The sequence below is a fragment of the Onychostruthus taczanowskii genome, unplaced genomic scaffold (assembly GCF_017590055.1).
Source record: "Onychostruthus taczanowskii isolate IOZ18803 unplaced genomic scaffold, ASM1759005v1 scaffold20, whole genome shotgun sequence".
Lineage (NCBI taxonomy): Eukaryota > Metazoa > Chordata > Aves > Passeriformes > Passeridae > Onychostruthus > Onychostruthus taczanowskii.
Window position 1 is genome coordinate 6,667,767 of NW_024499240.1, and position 22,516 is coordinate 6,690,282.

At 36.9% G+C, this 22,516-nt stretch overlaps 1 protein-coding gene across 1 annotated transcript in view; it reads left to right on the forward strand.

Annotated features, from left to right (window-relative positions):
* The window catches only part of AGPS (alkylglycerone phosphate synthase), a 49,966-nt gene that overhangs the window by 20,713 nt on the left and 6,737 nt on the right, over positions 1 to 22,516 (forward strand). The window contains exons 6-19 of the mRNA XM_041403739.1: positions 387 to 458; positions 2,006 to 2,085; positions 3,677 to 3,757; positions 4,835 to 4,960; positions 6,980 to 7,088; positions 7,426 to 7,553; positions 10,154 to 10,205; positions 11,443 to 11,519; positions 12,314 to 12,426; positions 13,960 to 14,029; positions 14,762 to 14,823; positions 16,578 to 16,667; positions 17,059 to 17,158; positions 18,835 to 18,892. Coding sequence (XP_041259673.1) covers positions 387 to 458; positions 2,006 to 2,085; positions 3,677 to 3,757; positions 4,835 to 4,960; positions 6,980 to 7,088; positions 7,426 to 7,553; positions 10,154 to 10,205; positions 11,443 to 11,519; positions 12,314 to 12,426; positions 13,960 to 14,029; positions 14,762 to 14,823; positions 16,578 to 16,667; positions 17,059 to 17,158; positions 18,835 to 18,892 — 1,218 coding nt within the window. The remainder of the gene's footprint in view (positions 1 to 386; positions 459 to 2,005; positions 2,086 to 3,676; positions 3,758 to 4,834; positions 4,961 to 6,979; positions 7,089 to 7,425; positions 7,554 to 10,153; positions 10,206 to 11,442; positions 11,520 to 12,313; positions 12,427 to 13,959; positions 14,030 to 14,761; positions 14,824 to 16,577; positions 16,668 to 17,058; positions 17,159 to 18,834; positions 18,893 to 22,516) is intronic.

Here is a 22,516-nt window from a genome sequence, read left to right on the forward strand (position 1 = left end):
CTCAGAAGAGACTTATTTCTCACTTAAAGTAAATTGGACAGCCTGTTTTCAATAAAAGCTTTACATGTGATTTGTTCTCCAAGATACCTAGATGAATTGTTAACTGTTTGGTGGCCCATCTTGCCCTGAGAATTTGCAGGAGGTCTCAATCCATGAGTAGAGCAAGAGACTAAAACTGCAGTTAGTTCTTCAAATGTAGAATTTTTTGAGGTCTAAAATGTATAACTGATACTTGCGACCTCTTATTTAGTGCCTAACTTTGAAATGTCTTCCTTGCTGGTGTTGGAAAAGGGGCTGCTGCTTAATGAGACTGCAGTATTTAGTAATAAGCACAAATAACAGTACCAAGCACAAAGTCTATTTTTTAACTGTTTGTTCTTTTTTAGTTTGCCATGAAGATGTAGTTAAAATTGTGGAATTAGCCTGCAAACACAATCTCTGCATAATACCGTTTGGTGGTAAGCGAAATTATGAAGCATCGTTAACTGTTTAAGGTTATTCGTGAAAATGTCTTCTACTTCAGTTTAAATATATGTTCTTCATTACTTGTGGTCTGTTCCCACCATGTGCATAAATTAGGGGTTTTTGTTCCACTGTTGAAATTCAAAGTTTCAGAGACGCTTGTGGTCAAACGCTACTGCAAAATTATTCTAATTTCCTTGTAGATGTTGTTCAGTAGAAACTCCTGTGGCAAGGGGTTTTCAGGAAGTGTTCCAGATACAGAGTACAGCTAAAGGCCTGTACAATCTGTGTCCTCCTCAGCCTAAAGAATGCATAAAGGACTTCCAGTTTTCACTGTGGATGTCTTCTCTAAGCCTGCTGAAGTAGAGCTGTGAGCTACCTTGTTTTAACACAGAGCTTAGGAAACATGGGGTTTTGGCTTTCATGAGCACTTTCTGTGATAAGGTTTTTGTCAAGAACTCTTAATTATGTGGTATAAATCTGTGTGATTTACTTGGTACTTGCTTATGCTGTAGTACAGCCCTTGCAAAAGGGCATTAACTATTTAAGAAAATGAACATTTCACTTGAAGACGATAGCAAACTTGGTGAGCTGGTTCCTCACTAAACACTATTACCCTTGCCAGATGCGTTTGAAGGACTGCAAAACTGCTAAAAGTCACATTTTAACTGATAGTAGTAAACCAGTAGACCTGAAAGCAGCAATATTGACTATTTCTTGTTCACTGTCCAGGATACAGAAAGATCTTCAGGTTGTTTTCCAAGTTTGTTTCTAGTAAATTGCAATCAGCTTGTGAAGTTATTACAGTAGCGCTTGGTATTTAAGGGAAGTGCCACCTTTTCCATCACTGGAAACAAAAGGTGATGGACCTCACTGCTCTTGCAGAGTGTTGTATTAGCTGGCACTTTCTCTGTACTTGCCATTATCTTTTCTTCTCATAGCCTGCTGTGGATCTTGAGTATCCTAACCCCTCTTTCCCTATGGCTGTGGCAGTCTTGGGAAATAGTTTCTTGGGGGCTGTTCTGCGACATCCTCTAAAGATACATGAGAAACCATTTCTATGTCTGATGCTTGATTTTACCCTTTTTTTATACTTAAAGCCCTCAGTTTATTTTTTCTTTCAGATGAGTATTATGTTCCTGTACTAGGGAGACTTCTTATTCCAAGTTTGTAGGTTGTTCCATAGTGATAGCTAAAGAATATACAGAAACTATAGCTCTCTGTTTCTTGAATAGCTTTGTAATTTCTTACCCTTCTTTGTTTTCAAGTTCTGTGCTGGGCTTAACAGAAGCAGCTGAGATGGTCACAGAATGTCATGTTTGTTATGGAGTGCTGCTAAAGCATTGTTCAGCTCCACAGCTGCCTTGATTTTGTGAAACCTGGTCTGGAGAAGGGGGCAGCCTTAAGATACTAATCACTCAGTTAACTTCAGTGATCTTTCTTTATTCAGTTCTGTATCAGAAAGGAGGGAGAGAGGCATTCTATTGGAAGAAAAGCTACCTGAGAATTTTATGATCACAAAATATCATTCCTATATTTGCAGGAGGGACAAGTGTCTCTAGTGCCCTTGAATGTCCTGAAGAAGAAAAAAGAACAATTGTCTCCCTGGATACATCACAAATGGTATGATCTCTTAAAGTTTAATTTTTTTTCAATCATCCTACAGTTACTTGGGTCATCACTACAGAATGGCATTTCTTTCTTTTCCAGAATAAAGTAGGGATGGAAGTATTAATCAGCACTATGATATTAAACTGGTACTCGTTCAGTTTGTTTTTCTGATATTAGTCCTGTACTAATATGACATGTATGTATTCAATTAAAAAAAAAAAATCACTGTTAAGCCTTATAGCAGCTTCAAGTGATCAAACTCAGAGAAAGCTCCTCTTCTTTTATATTGGAATTTGTATTGAGGATAAATGAAAGGCTAGGAGGAAGTTGTTATTGCAAATGTCACTAGTTTTTGCACTAGACTTCAAATTACTTAAAGCAAAGATTATTAATAAGGTGACCTAATATATATAAATCAACTTGAAGGGTAAACTTCCAAGAAATAACTGGGGTTTTTGTGTAGATAGCATCTTGAGAATGTGAAGTTCATAGTTTTATGGCAGTCTAGAAATGAAGTTCTGTAAAATTTATTGCTAGTTTTCATCTTTTCATTATATAGAGCTTTGTACTTTTAAAATGATAGATTTATGGCTACTTGGTAATGAGATGCTTCAGAAAAAGCTCTGTATCTTTGATGTAAGGCTCTACTGCCTTCATCTGCTTGCTGAGCTTATTAAACTCCTTTAGCCTTGAAGGTAAGAGCTGGGGTTTGGCTCAGTTTTCTGCACTCAGTGGTTCTTTAGTTAAACAAAGTGATTTTTTCCTGCAGTGGTGGTACTTGTATGTTGAAGGAAGCTCTTCAGGTGTCTATCAGAATGAAATCCAACAAGTACACTAGTGACTCAGGACTTCATTTGAACTCCTTGATTTATAGCCCACAGCTTTGACTTCTGTCAGGTGTAGGTGTGGCAAGGAAATGTGGTTAATTCTTACTATCTTGCTTTTTTGTCAGCTAGATGTGGAAATAAGGATTGAGTCAGAAAATGAACCAGTTTTCATGTGTCTTGAATGACTGCCAGCCAGTTCTTGTAATCATTAATGAAGAGAGAAAATAAGAAAATTTAGGTGAAAGGAAGCATTGTCAAAGTTAAAACATAGGTGTCTCAGAGCAGTTAAGATGATTGCTGAAGCTTTACTATTTTAATAAACGCTTAATAGTTATCTTTATCTTATATATAGGGTCCATATTGCATAAAAACTGATTTATATAGGTATCTTAGATGAGTTAAGCAGTTTATGTTGAAACTGAAGCAGCTGAAGTAGTTCACTTTGAATAATTAGTTAGCCCGTACTTAGTGAGTGGGAGACTCCTGTAAGAGTTTTGATTTAATTCTTTCTGGCTTTTTTGCTTTTTATTCTGTAAACATCCCTGGTATAAATTGACAGTTATATGTGTTAGTCTCTTGTAATGGTGACTTTATAAATTGAAACCTATTGTGTAGCAGCTTTAGGGAGTGAAGAGCCTCAGCTTCCACTGGTGTAATAACTGGAGTGGTATCAATAGTAAATTGTATGACTAAGCATGTTGATCCTATAGCATTAGGGAAGGAAGTAAACAGAAATCTTAAACACTCATTCTTAGTTTTGATTGGCTTTTCAACAGAATCGGATTCTCTGGATAGATGAAAAAAACTTAACAGCTTGTGTAGAAGCTGGCATTGTTGGACAAGATCTGGAAAAACAGGTATTTTTGTCTGGTTAAGTTTCTAGTATTTTTAAAATATTTTTCTTAGGTTTTGTTTATATCTTGTCCAAATCATTGAATTAATTCTTAATTCTTGTGTGTTTTCATACAGCTGGTAAGAATTACATGCAATGGTTATGAACCCACCCTTCCTAATATATGACCAGTAAACATACAAAGCCACAAGTTCCTGTGGTACAGAGAAAACCATGAGCTAAATTAATCGCTGTAGACAGGATGTAGAAGTGACTTTCAGCCTTTAAGTTAGAACCACTGTGTACAACAGAACATAGTTAATGATCCATGTTACATGGTATACTTAAATACAGCTGTTGAACATGATTGTTATCAGTTGGTCAGTGCAAACTGATTATCTCAAATGCACTAATGCAGTTATCACTTAATGTGAGACTGCTTGGCCTTTAATTCTTGCTGTTTGACAGCTTTGGTGTTGTAATTCTGAGGGCATCCTGTCAACCTCAGGTGCTGTGCAGATGGCAAGGCCAAGTTAATACAGAAGAATGAGAAACAAGTGACTATTTAATGTACAGGAATGCATGATCTGCATCACAAGTAGTTGACAATGTTGCATACAGGAAGCCCAAGCAGGTGGCTGTATATTAAAACACATCTCTCCTTGAGAGAATTAAGTACAGGCAATTTGCTCAATTTTTCTGCAGACCTGCTGCATATCACATTAGGATAGAAGGAACAAGAGATTAAGTGCCTTATTTATTGGCAGCATTTGTGCAAAGTTGGCAGTTACCTAAGTTATAACTTCTTTTTGCAGATGTATGTGAATTTGCACCTTGTTTTGAACAATAGAGTTCTCAGTTTTAAAATGCTGGGGAGGAGTATTATAGGGTGATATGTAGCACAGGTGTGCACAGTAGAAGCAGAATCAATTTGCGTGTCACGTACAAATCCAAGATAAAAGTTTCATAAATGGGTGTGTGATCAGGATACTTATTTAAAAAAAAACAACCCAAACAAACCAAATAGGAATAGAATATTGAATTTAGACTGCTAAGTTAATGCAGGACCTGTAGGATGTATTTTATTTTTTCTTTTCTTTAGCTTGCTGAAAGTGGCTTCTGTACAGGCCATGAACCAGACTCCATGGAATTCAGTTCACTAGGAGGATGGGTAGCAACACGAGCATCAGGCATGAAAAAAAACATCTATGGAAACATTGAAGATCTGGTAAGCAGTTTTAATACTTATTATCATTTCAGATATTTAACTTATTATAAGAACTCTCAGTGGGAGAGTAAGTAGTGTTTCTTTGCGTAATACAGGTTTGGCATCAAATCTTGACTGACATGCTTGTTTCCTTGTTTTTGGTATTAGTACCAGTAATCCTTATCACTGACATAAAATTAATTCTCATTTCAACACTCTCTAACTAGCTTAAGGAATTGTTACTCTGTCTTGACTCTGGTGCTGTCTTCTACCATTTTGGACTCTATACTCATCCTGTGTAATCATCCTGTCAAACTTCCAGGAGTCCCACGTTCTCTCCTACCTGTTGTGTGTACCTGAAGATGTGTAGCTGAACTGTCTGACAGCAAGCAGCTCCCCACCTTCCTACATGCCCATGGCTAGCAGTATTTGTTAAATCAGTAGGCTGATCTAATTGAGCATGTGGGTGCGCAGTGGTGAGATCTAGTGCCACCACATGGTTTGTAGGAATCCAGAGGAAAGAAGCAGTGGACTGGGAATGGCAGTGTTCTACTCCTGAATTTGTTTTAGTCATTAAAATGGTTCAACTTTATATTAACTCAAATAATACTTTTAAGCATACTTTTTGATTTTAAAGTCTATGTTTTCTGTAACAACAAATACATTGAATATATTGAAGATAAATTATTGCTGCTCAGACTTCGCCTGCCTTTTTGCTTCAAACTTCCAGCTTTCTCTCATAATTTGTTTAACCCTTCCATGTGTGAATTTTTTCCTTCTTTCCTGCAGCACACTCTAGGTAATGTATCCATGTTACCTCAGGCTTTTTCATCAGCTCATAGTTTAGACATATTTGTTCTGTGCACAGGTGTGACACTTCACTGTCAGTGACTGAGGCTGGCAGGAACTACTCCGTTTTTATTTATAGACCTGGCTGAAGTAAAACTCGTAGCACTTACAAAGTGTCATCACTCCCCTGCTGCCTGAATGGTACAGTTTTGCTTGTTCTGGGAGTTGTGAGGCTGAAGGCTTCTCTATTATGGAAGCATAACTTCAGGCTAAAACAGCTTCTGAAATTTTCATTAGAAGGAAATAGGATTGAAAATTGATTCAGAGCAGTTCATGAGTTTCAAAATAGCACGGTGAGAATGTTTCAAGGAAGTGTTTGCCTTTTGAGGAACTTTATATCTTGAAACAGTGTGTTATATAAGCTGCCTAAAATCCACTTACTGCAGAATCAACGCTTCATAAATTGCATAGAGTGAAAATTACTTAACTACCTTTGCTTGAAAGTTTTAAAGCCATTAGCTGAAATTCAGTAATTTTGCTTCATTTAAAGGCATCACTAAAGCAAAGCTCAAACTCTGCCCTTCCTTGGTATAAGATATAAAATAGAGGATTGAATTGAATAGAGGATTAAAAAAACCCAAATGTGAGCTCTATTGCATGGACCTGAATGAAGCTGGAAACAATAACATTGAAAAATATTTTTTAAAAAAACAACCTTCTAGTCCTACACGTGTCAGTCTTATGGCAGCTTTTATATTGATAATCTATTTCACAAAGTATTTCACTACTTCTGTTTTTCCTCCTAATTGAAATATTTCTGTAGCAATCAATGACTGAATTATAGTAGCTTCATCAAGCAGCAGTTCTAAAGCAAAACTTAAGCAAAGCTTAAACCCTCACTTTTTCCCTCTGTAGTACAATGTATATTCTGGATTAAAATCCTGGTGTGTATAAAGTTCTATCTGTGAAGTTCTACACTGAGAAGCAAAACAGTTTTAACTGGTATTGCCTGGATGTAGCCACCAGTTTATATGATTTGTCATAGAATGGAAACTATCTGTTGTGTGGGGAAACCATGCTGTGTCAAAATAATGGTTGGTAATAGTTCTCAGGTTCTTGGGGCTGCCTACACAATGTCCAAAACCTATAAAGCCAAACTGTATCAAACTTAATGTGTTATGTGGAAAATAAATGCAATAAAAATCTGTGCTTAATGCTAATATTGATAGTCATTGCACTTTGTTTAAACAGGTGATTCATATAAAAATGGTAACTCCTAGAGGAATAGTAGAAAAAAACTGTCAAGTACCTCGCATGTCAACAGGACCTGATATCCATCACTTCATTATGGGATCTGAAGGTATAAACAGAGTAATTTCACACACTGCATCTTAATTCAGCTTGCATAATGCTTGATTATTTGAGTGTCTTTAATGCTGTGGCTTCCAGTGTGTTGATGGGTGGCATTGGACCTGTGGAGTCAGCCTACTAGTCTAGTAACAAAGAGCACGATTTAGAGAATATATTGTGAGAATTCACCATGTAAGAAATAAGGAATAAATCACCTGCTATTGCCAACTGAATTTTTGGGATTTCTGATTTATGTTAACTTACAACATTCTGGTACATGTTAAGTTGAGTAGCTTGCAAGCAGTTCATCTTGGAACATTTTGCTCAGTTTTTCTCCTCTCCTGAAGGAACCCTTGGAGTGGTTACTGAAGTTACGATAAAGATTCGCCCAGTCCCTGAATACCAGAAGTACGGCTCTGTGGTCTTCCCCAACTTTGAGCGAGGGGTGGCCTGCTTGAGGGAAGTGGCAAAGCAGGTAAAGAAAAGCTGGAGTTGACTTCACTCGAGGACTCATGGATTCTAGCAGTAGGGGTATATTGATGCTTCAGTATTTCTGGCAGTTGTTAACCAGGAATTCAAGGTCGGAATCTCATAAGCATCCATGAAATGCAGGATATGGTCCATGAGGATTTTGGCAATCACTCAGTTGAGGATTGAGTATGTTAGAAGTTTGCTTGGTATTCTGAGCCAAAACATGGACAATGCTTTTAATGGCTTGTTTCAGTGGGAGTTATTTTCATATTGCAGCCTGAAAAATTCAGCTTTGTATCTCCTTCAGCTGAGAACTTTACCCTTAGATTAATTAGGACTATGTAAAAGGGACCAGTGTTTAAAGGAATTGAGTTGCAGCATACAGGTAAAAGGCAGGTGAATTCGTGGCTTTGAAGTGGTAAAGGAGCAAAAGGAATGCAATGGAAGGTTATAGCCTGTATTTAGAAATCACTGCCTGGAGCACAGTGACATGGACAGGTATGATGGATATTTCCAAGTGGAATTGTGCTTACACCGTAGTATTTAAATAGAGAATAGTGCAGGCAGATGCCTTCAGGTAGTGAAGTACTTTGATTTCAAAGTTCTGTTGTACTTTTCCTCAAGGCTGTGCATCCAAACAAATTTTAATCTGGCTAACCTCTTTCTCCACTGACTAACTTTCCTCTGTTCTGTGCAAAACATACCAAATTATATATATGAATGGTAGAGTGTACCTTGAATTGGGGAAATAATTTCAGAAATGTTTTAATTAATGCCAAACTAAACACAGCTTTACATTTTTTCTAGTGATTGGTCTAAATTAATGGCTTAATGTTCCAAGCCAGATGTTCAAACTGGTATGTGAATGACATGTATATGCTAGTCAGCAGCACTTGCCAGTTTTTCTGTCGTGCTTCTACTGCTAGTGCTTGTCCTTCCTTTTAAAGGTACCTAAGCAGACTTTTTGGGAATGCTTAATCATATGGCTGATCAACATTTAAAACCAGTTAAGGAACTCATGTGTTTTCCCTGTCTATGGGTTTAGTTAGAGTGGAAAAAAGGAGGCACTATTTGCCACTTAATGTTGCTCCATTTCTAAGCTTCTGTTGCTGCTGCTGCTGTTTCTCTGCTTACTTGAGCCTGAACTACTTATTCTCTTCTGTTGCCCCTCACATCAGAGTAGTAATTACAATGATTGCTGTCTGAAAAGCTCTTTTATGTATCAGTCCACTTTAATGTAAGAATAATCAGCCTGTAGGTTGTGGGTGGGTTAGTCTCATTTAAAACCACTCCCACAGCCTTCTGTCTACCTGCCTGGTGAGCTCCCTTAGTTCTTCATGTTTTCTTCCTCTTGTGTGACCAGATACATATTAATGATACTGTGAGGAGTGAACATGTCAAATGAAGTGAAAGAGCAGTACTTCCATATCCATGTGATTAGATGATGACGAGCCTAAAATTCAGATTTTTGTCATATTCCTCTGGCCATACATTTCAGTATGACTGGACATGGCCATCAGTTAGTATATGATGTAGGCATATACACGACCAGAAACTTACCAAAGAAGGCAGCTGTTCTTACACTTTTTTCAGATTCCTCTACAGTGCAGAATCTAGATTAGACCCAAGTTCAGATTTTGATTGCGGTCTGACAGCAGAGCATGAGTGTACTGGGTCTAGCCAGGGTGAAGTCAACTCTTTTCATAGCAGCATGTGTGGTGTTAGCTTTTGTACTTGCAACCAAAAGAGTGTTAACACCCTAGTGTTTTAGTTATTGCTAAATAATGTGCACACAGTGTCAACGCTTTTTCTGTTTCTCCCTCTCTTCCTACCGCCAAGTGTGTTGGAGCAGATAAGAGGCTGGGAGGGTACACACTTGGGACAACTGACCCAAACTGACTAAAGGCAGATACCATATAACATCATGATCATAAATAAAATAGAGGGGGGTGTTTCATAGAGGTTGCCATTGCTTGAAAACTGGCTGTATATTGGTCAGCTGATGGTAATTGATTGCTTTTTGCATTGTGCTTTTGTGGGTTTTTTTTCACCATTTTGCTTACTGAGCTGTCTTCATCTCAACCCATGGGTTTTTCAGCTTTTGCCCTTCTAATTTTTCTTCCCTGTCCCACTGGGGAGGGGGCTCAGTGAGCAGCTGTGTAGTGCTCAGCTGCATGCCAAGATGACCTTCAACAACTAAACGTTTCAATGGATTTTTATTATGTGTGTATCTCTGATTACACAGAAACATAAACTTGATGTACTAAACAAATGTGCTATCTTTAGTGCATATGCCATTTTAGAAGAACACTCAAAGTGTGAAAATCAATGTTTTTGGACTATTACTGTGTTGGCTTGAGATTAAACTGAAAATTCTCAATGCATTATATCTAGACATACCTAGTAGGTGTTGTTATTCCAGTGAAAACAAGCTTATAGTCACCGTGTTTCAATGATGGTGATGGCCAGAGGTCTCTGGTATCAAAGTGTGCTTTCTTATAAGCTATTTTGAAATGAAAATTTGATTGTAATGAATTTTAAAACCAACTATGTACACAATTTTTTATTCTTCCTTCCTCTTACTCCCCTAACTTTGCCTCCAAGAGATGTGCTCCTGCATCAATTCGCCTTGTTGACAATGCACAGTTTCAGTTTGGTAAGTATGTAGATCATTGTGGAGCATCATGTTTCCAAGGGCTTTTTAGTAGCTTAAGTCTGTTTTGGGTAGTAATTCTTTTGCTCAAATCTAGAGGGCAGTGAACCCAGAGCTCAATCTCCAGACAGTGCCGAATGTGATTTTCGGAAACAGAAGCCTGTCTTTGAGGAAATACTGTCAGCTACTTGAGTCAGTAAAGAGCCATGCTCTGCCTATAAATGAAGTGGGTTTTCTGTTGTTTCATTTCTTGACATTTAGTCTATTGGTGAGATTGAAATTCTGGAATCACTTCCTCTATTTTGCTGTAAAGGGGTAGAGATTCTAGTTAAGTAATTTTTTAGATTGTGGTTTAATAAATTAATGTCTTTTCACGATTTCTCTGTGCTTACTGAAGTGTGCTTGTAGGTGTCCTCCTTGGGGTTTGTATCTGCAGAGAGACTCCCTCTTTGCTTAAGAGGAAAAAAGAGCAGTCAGTTGTTGAAGCTGATGTGTTATTCAGGAGGAAATGCTTTGTGAAGTATTTTAGAAGGAAGTATCATGTAAATGGTGCATAACTTTTTATGAATTGGGCTCACAGCATGTAGGCCAGATGCCAGGCTGCTAAAGTGAAGCAGTAATGAGAGTTCCGAAGTTTTTTGTGACTGAAAACAATGGAACAAACAGTAAAAGACTTTCATCTCAATTAAACCCAGTCCTGAGGCAGAAATGTTAATTTAACAGGCTCCAAGACACCATTTATATATCCTGGTAATTTTAGTTCCCCGTTTGTCATTAAGGAAGCAATAACTAGCTTTATGTAGAAAACTTCGCACAAGTTAGGGAAAAAATACTTAACTCCTAACTTTCACCATTTTTGGCTGTTTGTTTCAGTGGTTTTGGTGTAACTTTAAAAAAAAAAGTCCCTGAATTTTCTTAGTTTTGTGGTGTAAAAACTAATGAAGCGCTCTCTTAAAAATTTTCCACATGCCATAGGCTTGTGAAATCTAAACTTAGGCAGCCTTAATTAAAGTGTTAAATATTTGTGCACAGTTGTACATATGTCTTAAAAAAATTAATGAAATCTTTTCCTAAATCATGTTCGAAATGAGTAGAGAGAATTCTCTTTAATTTTGATAATCAAAATGCTCTGAGAAATTCTAGTAATTTTGACTACCAAGCTATTTTTTATTTGTCCCTTAAAGTACGAATCTTAAGAGCTGTTTGCCTTAATATGCCTTTTTCTGCTTTTTTGCCAAAGGTCATGCTCTTAAACCACAAGTTGCTTCCATTTTTACATCGTTTTTGGATGGACTGAAAAAGTTCTACATCACAAAGGTAATTTGGGGGTTTTTAATATTGGTTTGAATTTTGCATGCTATTCATAAAATTCAAGATTTTTTGGTAAACTGCTTCTAATGCAGCTGAGTTTGAGTGTAACTAATACTACAGTGCAAGAACTTGAAGTTCTAAATGTGGTTTAATTTAAATGAGATTGTGTTTGAGGAGTTATTCCAAGAGAGCTGTTGCCACTGGCCATACCTGTATAAGAGATTAATGCCTGTTACTGCAAATATGGGTATTCAAATGTAGAAAATTGTCTTCCAGGAGTGAGCGTACTTCTGGAAGACAGGGACCAATGTTGATTCTGTTGCTTTTTCTTGGACTATTGAAGTGGGAAATAACATGTGTCTTGGGATTTCTTTTGTTAAGGAATACATATTCTGGTTGAGATAGCCCAGAAGTATTTCCTTCCCTCCACATTCCTGATGGTCATAGTTTTCATCCTGCTTTTATAGCTGATAGGAGTAGTTGATTCAATATAAATGTCTCTGTTGATTAAAGCATTTAAGACCTTTTTTTTTTCTACAGCATAGGTAGACAGCTGTTGTGCCTATCCTGCCTTTTAACAGGAGGAATGAGGTGACAGATAAATAATGACCTGTCCTGTCAAGGCAAAACTTAAGTATTTTGGGAGTAAATTTTTGAAAGACTTTTATCCTAATTATTCCTCTTAATTGCAGCAATGCTTACTGACTAGGGCATATGCGATGTATTTGAAAAGTAAAAACCTGTTCCTTGTATTCTGCCACATAGACTGTGACTAATGGCAAGTTTGTCTCTCTTTGCAGTTCAAAGGATTTGATCCCAACATACTGTGTGTAGCTACCTTGCTCTTTGAGGGTGACAGAGAGAAGGTTCTTCAGCATGAGAAGCAGGTCTATGATATTGCCACCAAGTTTGGGTATGCTTTTCAAAGAACATTTTCAATGTGAAGCTGGGAATGAACTGTCCACGAAAAAATTGGACTACCATATTTTTGTAGTGGTTCCTGTATGGATATGTTCTCATTTACTAGTTTGAAGTGGCAGCAGTCAATTAGCTACTGAATGCTCCCTATGATACATATGGCTTGCACTAATTCATAGGTAACTTAACTGAAAAACTTCAGCTGTCCCTGTATTGCAGAAAAATATTTACTAAATATAGAATGAATGATATTAAAGTGGAAACCAGCCCTTTTAATTGTTTACAGGCATAGAAGAAGCTTGTTTTGCAATTCTAAATTCTGTATTTTGAATACAGAAATGGAGACAATCATAAGGGTGATATTAAGTTTTTGCAGAATTCATGTCAGTATATTAATACAAGAAACTTTAGTTGAACGAGTGCAGTGATTTTCTGTGCCACAGAGGGAGAGAAAACACTCATTGAAGTGGCAGGCTGAGTAATGATCAAGCATTTTTTTTCCTTCTGGCTTGATTAAGTGTGATTGATTAAAACAATCATTAAAACTGTGATTTGTCATGAAAGTACTGTTATTGCTAATACTAGTCTCAGCTATTCAAATATACATATAAGTGCTGGTTTATCCATTTCTAGGCTATAATTTTTGAATTCTGTGCTTTTATTGTGCTTTAATTCTGTTACTTCAATTGTGAATCCTTTTGTATTTTGGTATTTCAAGATGGTAGTGTATTGGTAAAGGGGGGAAACTTGTCTGTGTTAGAGCCATTACAAGATGGTGCTGTCTGTGCTGCTTTATTAAGGCTATTAGTGAAGTCTTCAATAGGTTAACCTGGCTTAAAATGCTAAACCATTTAATGGCTTTATAGTATAAAATAGTTCAGTTCTGTGCTTTTTCAGGTGTCTGATTTCACACCCATACCCACCTCTCTCTCAGATTTAGGGGAGCTTGTAGGAATACTGATTCCAGATGCATAGCACTCTATTGTTCTTAGAAACCAATAGATAAAAACAAGTGCTTTCATAATAACCCTTGCTAGACTAGTGAAAGCAAGGCTTCCTTTTTCTTTGGTATTATGACCTTTGTGTCCTTTTAAAATTCTTTCAGCTCTCTTATGCTTTGGGGATCTTAAGTCTTGGGGTCTCATGACTTGTGCACATAAAAGTACACAAATCCAACCTGCTTAGAAATGTAATTACCCATGTTCCTGTAAATTAATATCCATAATATATTGTGTCTGCTTGTGTTTTTCCACTCTTTTGTGGGTTTTGAAAACTGTTTTCTAAGATCACGTCAAATATTTTGTAACGTTCGTCTCCAGGTTATGGAATGAAAAGAGAAATGAATAAAGGTCTGGTCTGAAGTAACTTCTGATTTCTAGTGGAGAAACCTTACTATTAACAACTTCTTTAACACAGCTTAGGCAGCTAAACTTGGACATATATTTAATAATCAAAGTTATTTTATAAATATTTTTGTAAACTGGTAACTAATTTGGTGAAAAATTAATGAATTTCTTGTAAATTGCAGTGGCTTGGCAGCAGGAGAAGATAATGGACAGAGAGGATACATGCTGACATTTGTCATCGCTTACCTTAGGGTAGGTCAGCTTTTGTCTGTCTGCTGCAACTTCTGCTAATTAATGTAATAGAACATGGAGATGTTTCTTTGAAGATGCTTTTTCTGAAGTGTGAGTGCAGGCTGCTTTGGATGATATCTCAGAGGTTATATCAACCCAGGATCTGCTTATGACTGGTTTAAGTCAGAATTCCAACATAAAGGACTTTTAGTCTAAACTGCTGCAACTGTTCTTACGCATTTTAGTCTTACTGTTTGAGATTTTTTTATTTTTCAGAACAATATGCACATCCTGAGTGTTTGATTTGTTGGGTACAAATCACTGAATCTCCCTTTATTTCAGCAGGCTGTGTGTAAGATGAGAAGATGTTTGTCTTTTTTCTATCTAGACAGTGACTACGTTGCACAAAAATATTTTTGCTAGATGTTATACTGATGAGCACAGTGAAACTCTTGGCTTGGTACTACAGTGATAAAAATATTTGATTAGTGTAGATGTACTGACAGTCTGATAAGTTATCTCACTGTAGCCATGGCATCAAAATGTTTGTCATCTGTGTCTTTAAGAGCTTCCCTATTCCCTGTTAGTAATAAACTTACGTCACTGGGACATATGGGTGTTTTTGCTACATTAGAATTTCTGTTCTTCTCCTGCAAACTAAAAAGTTGTTCTCCTGATAACTGTGTAGCATACACTGGAATCCCAGATGCTGATGCTGAATGTTACTGATAATCTCCTTACTCTTTTTATTAGGACCTAGGCCTGGATTATTACGTAATAGGAGAATCATTTGAGACATCTGTTCCTTGGGATAGGTAAATTCTTATTGCTCTTCAGAATTTCTTAAAACTTGATTTCTTTCAAATTACTCCTAACTCATGTTTGCTCATGAGGATGCTTCTTTTAAGCCTTACATGTATTGGATGCAGCCTGACATACCTTGAGTCTTGCAGCTGTGTGTTCTTGCTGAAGTTGCTGATAAATTGCATACCAGAGTTTTGTAAATGCAGTGTATCAAGCCTTCAGTAATATTTTATCTTAAGTTACCTTAGGATTTGAAATTGCCCTGTTTAGGAGGCAGGACATTGGTGACACAATTGCACTGGGGCATGAGCAGCCACATGTGTGGGATCATCAGTGTATTTCAAAGGGATTAGTCTGTAGTGAAGATGAAAATAATCAAGTATATTTAAGTAAGTTTTTTTCTTTGTCCAGTAATGTAGGGAAATACTGAAAGGGTAACTTTTTCCCAAGATTGAGATCTTTTACCTAAGGGTATTTTATCTGTTAGCTATGGTTGAGAAACATTTGACCACAACAGAGTTTAATATACAAAATCATTTTGGTTGCTCTGGTCCATTTGGTAAGCTTGAAATCTCTTTAGTAGGATCTAAAGTGATTTGAATCAAAGCGTTACAGCATTAAATGCAAAGTCTGGTGACTTAAGCTAGGAACCCTATACCCTTGCTATTGAATTTAGTGGCAATTGTAAATTCCAGCCTGTTTGAAAATTGCAAAGAATCCTAAGAGTGTAGAAGAAATTTGAGGACAATTTTAAAGTGAAAGTGCTCTTCCTTTTACTTTAGCTTTATAGATTTCGAAGCATGCTAACTTCTTAGTCACCAATGTTTTTGCCATTCCCTCGTTTCAGAAGATATGGATTTTTACTTAAGAAAGTATTTAAAATTGTCCTCACCAAAGCAAATGCTTTGAAAACCTTTTTCTGCTTTGATTTTTGAAGATCCTGTAACTTTCCATAAACTGATTAACTTCTTGACAGGTAGCAGATACTTGAACAAAATATTTAGCTGACTTTCTTATTCACTAAATGGTTAAATTCTCCTGTGTTCTGTGAATCTTTAATGTAGCTCTAAATCTGTGTAAAACACCAAAATCTGAATTGTAACTCTGCAGACCTTTGTGGGAGAATGTGTAACTGAAGAAATGATCATTTGAAAAACAGTGATTTCTTTTGGTTGCTGTAGCACTTTGTTTGCACCTGAGTCTGTCCTAGAAGAACCAAAAAAAGAAAAGCAGAACAAGTATGGCTTCTAACAAGATCTCGTAGCTCATTGCTGTATTAGAATTACAGCGTTTCAAGTTGGAAGAGTAGTGCCCAGCTGAAGGATCTGCAGTTTTGGCCTTGCAGCAACACAAAGATATGGTGTTAGTATAGTTTGACAGACCTTTGCGTTCTCAGGATTTCTTCTGTATTTGTTAACTATTTTGCCAAAACTTTGAGGCTGTTGTGCTAAAAAAGTAAAGACATACAGAAGTAGGCACCTCCTTATTTTTTTTAACACTTTTGACATCTCTTCCTTATGAAGAAGAGTTTTTAGGTTCTCTTTTTCACAGTAAACTTGCTGTTCAGGAGAAGTGCAGAAAAAGCAGTGGAGTCTTGATGAGAACTATCCTTAGAACAAAGACTAAGCTAGTTAACAGTGATTTTAGAAGGTACTCTTACATTGTATTAGATTATGCTTTTTAAAAAGGTTGCGAAGTTCTTTTTTTAGAAGCTATATAAAATCAAATACTGAAATTTTATATATTAATGTGTTTCCTGTTACAGGGTTTTGGACCTTTGTAGAAATGTGAAGGAAAGGATAGTACGAGAATGCAAAGAAAAGGGTGTTCAGTTTGCTCCTCTTTCCACCTGTAGGTAAGCCATGCAATAATGTAAATAATTTTTGTTGAATCTTTGTTCAGTAAGAGATCTAGTGAAGATATTACAAGTACCAGTACCCTTAACCTTCCTCTTGAACCTGCAAGTGGATTACATGGAAGAGTGGGGAGTTCAAGGGATTAGTAGCACTTGCTTAGGCTTTAGATTCTTGCTTATATGGACAAGAGTCAATTGTAATGACTTCAACTTTCAAAGTCATAGCATTGAGTCACTCCTGGATTAGGAGCTAAAAAGATAAAGAAATTTAAAAAAAAAAGATGCTGTCCCTTTGAATAAGATAGGAAATAATCTTACGAATTTTATGATGTCACATACTGGTTGACTTAATATCATAAAGCTTTGTTTGTAATGCAGTTCTCTTCAACAGGGTGACGCAGACTTACGATGCAGGTGCATGCGTCTACTTCTACTTTGCCTTTAACTACAGAGGAATTAGTGATCCTATTCATGTCTATGAACAAATTGAGGTAATGTATAAAGAAACAATAGGTAAGGGGGAAAAGCTGATGACCTGTATTTTGTTCTGAGCCTGTTGACCAAGCTTACTGAATTTTGCAGGAAAGATCTCAAAAGTCTGTGTGTAAAGCTTTGATCATTATTAGCAATAATACATGTTAATAGTTCATCAAGTAGAGAAAAGGCTACCAGGTGACAGTTTTAGATATCAGTACATCAGTACTCTGACTGCAGTATAGAAGAGCTTGACCTGGAGTTTCTTGGATGGCAGAAGCTTGAAACCTTAAACCCCAAATCCATGGGAAACTAGTCTTCCTTAGTTCCCTTATTTACAAGACTACTTCTGCTTAACACTCAGTCTGTAAAATGCATGGTAAAACTGCCAAGATCATGCCTTATTAATAGTGCTGCATGTAGAGAATAAGGAATGGTACTGTCTCATGCTTTTTCTGTTAGGCTGAGATTAAGCATAGGTCTAAGTCCAGTCTGTTAGACCAGTTGTAAGTTGCTTCAGCATTGGCCAAGCATCTCTGCAGTAATTCTGCTGTAACACTTCAGCTGATGAAACACTGTACTTAGGTGAAACGAATCTCCTTGTTACCTTCAAGATTCAATTCTTAGAAGAACTATGGCCAGATTGCTTTTTGTCCTACCTTCTGGTTCCTAGCTCAAAGTTCAGCCCCAGAAAATTGCTAATAGGACTGTAGATAAATAGTATTTATGACTGGGATATCATTCTTCTCATGCTTATTCTTTAGAAATTTCTCTTGAATTTGGCAAGTGGATGCAAAGTTTTATCTACAAGTTTAGAGGCTTCCATGCTGTTGCATATAGGGCACTGAAGAATGTAACACTTGAGTATTTACTTAATAAAACTTACTTATACCTAGATATTTCTTTCATTGGAATTTGTGTGATAATCTGAATGCACATTTTCGATGGTAGTGACAAAATTTAACATAACAAAGTGAGTTTGCTGACCAAGTATATGTATTCTATGGCAGACTGAAAAAAAAAATCTCTTAACTGCACAACTACAGTTACATATGTTATTCCTAAAGTCGTACACTCTTTAGAAAAGAAAACATGTAGTGCTTGGGCTTAGAAAAGTTTTTGTTGTTTACACCTTCTAAGCTCTCTAATTACTCAGAAGTGACTGGTAAAGAAGATTCTACAACTTGAGCATTCTTAACATAAAAAACTAAATTCTGTTTTCTGCCACAAACTGCACCTGTGAAAGTGTTGTCTCATGTAAAGTACCTCCCTGCCTCAACCAGCATCTTGGAGATCTGGGTTGAACTCTGATCTGAATAAGGATCTTGACACTCTCTGACAAGCCTGTTTTCAGACTTCTTTTTTGAGACTTAATCATCTCCCAAATGAGCATCCCAGCCACTGATATTTAAGTTTTGGCAAGGGGAAAGAGATACAGAATATTCTATTCTTGAGTAATACATTTGTTACAAGAGATGCCATTTGAAATGTCATGGCTGTGATGTTTATTTAGAAGACTCTTACTTACCTTTATCTGCAGGCTTGAACTATAATATTTACCTATATAATGTACCCTAATTACTTCAGAAACTTTTCATACACCTGTGTGTATGACTGCAATAGAAAGCATTTCATGAAATCCAACAGTGTTGTACAATTGCTGTTGAATAAATACCATCTCTTTCAAATTTAGAGGGCTGCTAGAGAAGAAATACTTGCCAATGGAGGAAGTCTTTCACATCACCATGGAGGTAATGTTCTCAGTCTAATGTTAGTCTCTTTAATACTGCTTCATGAGTACATAAAATAGTTTGTAGTAGAATTCTGAAAAATACTTCGTGGCATTAACTGAAATTACTGGGGGAGGGTCAATGGGGGAAGGAGATCTCCTGGCATTTTATCTAGGAACTTCTCACTCTTTTTTCCAGTTTGATCAGTTTGTCTTAAACAACTTTTACTGATCCTTGTGTAGATATATATTCAGTTACAAAGACTTCAAATGTGATTTTCACAATTGTACGACAGTTTTGTGTCCCTTGTGGCTTTGTGAATGTTGTTTGCCCAAATTCCAGAGCACTTAGGTCAAGTGTCTGAATAAAAAAAAACAGTGACTTTGAACTGGACTATGTTGCAATCTACCATTTATTGCATAATTCATGTTATGTAAGTGTTGACTTTACTGGCCTGCTGTCTGGTAAGTTCTAGTTACCCAGTTTCCTCTCTTGGAGTTTGGGGATTACTTGTCCACAAGGTATTTTGTGCTTTAATATTAAGAACCAATGTCATGTATAGGCAATACTTTCTATACCTGAAGCTTTACATACGCTTTTCCCACATATATAGATAGTTTAATTTGATTGCATGCATCCTATACGATGTTATAACCTTGGATGTCAGGAAGACTTTTTGTGATGTCAGTGTGATTTGTGCAGCTACCTTCTTGAAAGTGATTATTTTCATATATTTGTTCTCTCTGCTCTCTTGGGGCATTGCTTGGTCACAGATACAAGAGCAAAGAAGACATGTAATGGTTTAAAACTAGAGAAAAAGTTTGTAATTCTAAAATCACTTTGTGGGGGGAAAAATCCTAAAGGGCAGAAGCTGTGCTCTAAAACATGTCAGTTACTTCCTAAACTTGTGGGAAACTTAAACTTTTAGCTAGGGCTGTTTTCAGGCATCTTGATTTGTGATGAAAACTGAAATGGACTCTGCTTTAGCAGGATCAGGATATTGAAGGATGTGTAGGTAATAACATGAGTGAAAAGGTTTCAGTAGTTTTTGGTTGATATGCTCTGATTAAATCTTTAACATGGTGGTGTAGTGGAACTGTCAAGTCTCACACACTGCATGTGGGGTTACCCCCTTGATGTACTCTCATGCTTTCCCTGCTGTTGCACTCTGTTTTACTGTGACTAGCATTTCATCCAACTCACATGCAGCTGGAGCTTGTCACACATTTGGATGTATTTGCCCTCACCATATAAAACTTTGCTTACCACATGTGTTGAACAAGGAAAAAAAAATTATATAGCATTTTCAAACTCTTGCATGCTTGAACCTTGTGACTCCACAGCTATGAAAACTGGGTTTCATGTTGTATGCATGACTGCCTCTGATACTGATATATATTTTCCACTTTGAATGGTTTTGTCTGGTGGTTCATTATGTTTAATATTCAAGATTAATTTTTTTCCAGTGCTTAGTAGATGTGGTGCTGAAAATTAGCCTAATATTGTCAGTTTTATTTACTGACCTTCAAGCCTTGTAACTCTTAGCGCTGACTGGTCTATTGTGTAGGGTAAAAGAAAATACTGGTGCAATTTCCTTTGGTGTTTGTCTTGTAATTGTGATTAATAACAGTTGTTTTCACTATCTGGAAACAGACAGGCTGATTTGTCTGCCTACAATCACACTGTGATAAATGGAGCTATTTTAACTCTGGGTTTGTGTATCAAAGAAAACAGATGTAGTCTGGGACTTGAGGCTATAGGAAATACAAAGCCTGCTTAAGTCAATGTTCATATACTCCGTGAGTGAAGAAATGGTCATATATGACAGTTTGAGTTGTGTAAATGTATAAATTGCTTTGCATCTGGGGAAGTACCAACTGCAGGTCGGTGCACAGTGAGAACTAAAATCATGGTACTTTTAACTTTATGAAGAGTGGCTTCAGAAGGACTTTACTGTGGATAAATCATCCTTCCCCCACCCCCTGTTATAGCTGTCACCCTGGCTTGACTGTGTCCTTCGCTCAGAAAGGGACATGGCACATCTTGAAGCAGAGCTTTGATCCTTCTTTCTGGGCACTGGGTATCTTTAGATTTGAGAGCAATGTAAGGTTGCTAGAGAGCCATAGATAGTGTTTAGAAACTTAGCATTTAAAAAGCAGCATTAGGAATGACAATTTCTTGTAGATACAAGTTTAAGTTCAGATAATTATTCTAATAATTTTTGGCAAGTCCTTAAAACACACATATTATGTGTCACACTTGATTTTTATTTTTTTTTTAATCAAACATGCCTTTTTTTGTATGCATGAAATAATGTGCTGAGGAGGTACCAGTAGGTATGACTGGTGTATAAATACAACTGTAACTTCTTTGGGGTACACCATCAGAGGGAGAAGGTTGGATTTGTGCCTGATCCCTTTCATGTTACCAAGCTCAGGGCCCATGTAAAACTAAGCAGTGTAAAAACTAATGATACATTGCTTCCCTTTGAGGCACTATTTTAACTACAACTGGTTGCTTAAGGAAACAATTATCAGATTGTGGGGTTGAGGAAAATAGCCCCATTTAACCACTTAACATAATAGAACTAATTTTCTTCTACTTCCTAGACAGCTGATTAGAATAAAGGTTAACCAGGTAGCCTGTGCTGCATAGGTTTAGCTATAGTATCTATGGCAGTTTATGTAGGAAAACAAAAAATAAGAAAAAAATCCCACAACACTAAAAACAAAAGCAAAACCCCTAAAACAAAACCAAGGAAAAACCAAACCTTACACCTTGTTTGCATTCAGTTACATATTTGACATTGCAATTCTTTGGCATTAAGGGGCTGTGGCTTAATCTATACACTGCAGTAATTAACTCAACTACAAAATCTGAAATGACAAAGTTCTTTTATGAGAGGGAGTTAAACACATGCTTTTGTCTTCTACACAGGGGAGAAAAAATCTTCTTCCCTTAGGTTAAGCATACTAGAGCTAGTTCTGCTCATTGGAATGAGTTGAAACTGATACATTGGTTAAAAATGGAGTAACCTCATGTGAAGTAATACAATAACACAGTTGTATTTTCCTCCCTGGTCTGTTGAAGGTCTTAATAGAATAGTCATTTTCAGTGCCTTTTCAAAGAAAAGTGAAAAAAGGAAAGGACCTCCTGATTCATCACCACTGAACTTGAAAGTATTATTTGAGCTGCTAAGATACCAAGTGAAAATATGCCAAGTGTTATGGTGGTGGTGTTAATTATGCAGTAGACTTGGTGTACACTGGTCCAATATACTCCAGTGCTGCCATGTTTTACATTAATGCACTGACCTTTCTCAGTATTGCAGAGTTCTCCCTGGAAGACTAATAGCATGTTAAGCACTCTATAAGGGCAGAGGGCTGCTTTCTGGAGGGACAGCTAGCTCCAGGAAGAGCAACAGCTGGATGAGCCTCCTTCTTAGGACCTGTCACTGCTGCTCCTTTTGCAAAGCTGTTGTTGTGCAGTAACTGCCTCTTCAAGTTGAAAGGGCTGGAGCAGAGGAAGTCCAGAGCCATGTGCAGTGCCACCAGAACCTATTTCCACTGGGACCACACAGTGCTATAAATCTGTTCTGCATGGGTGTAGAGTAATTCCTGAAATCAATCAGCTACATGTAAACTT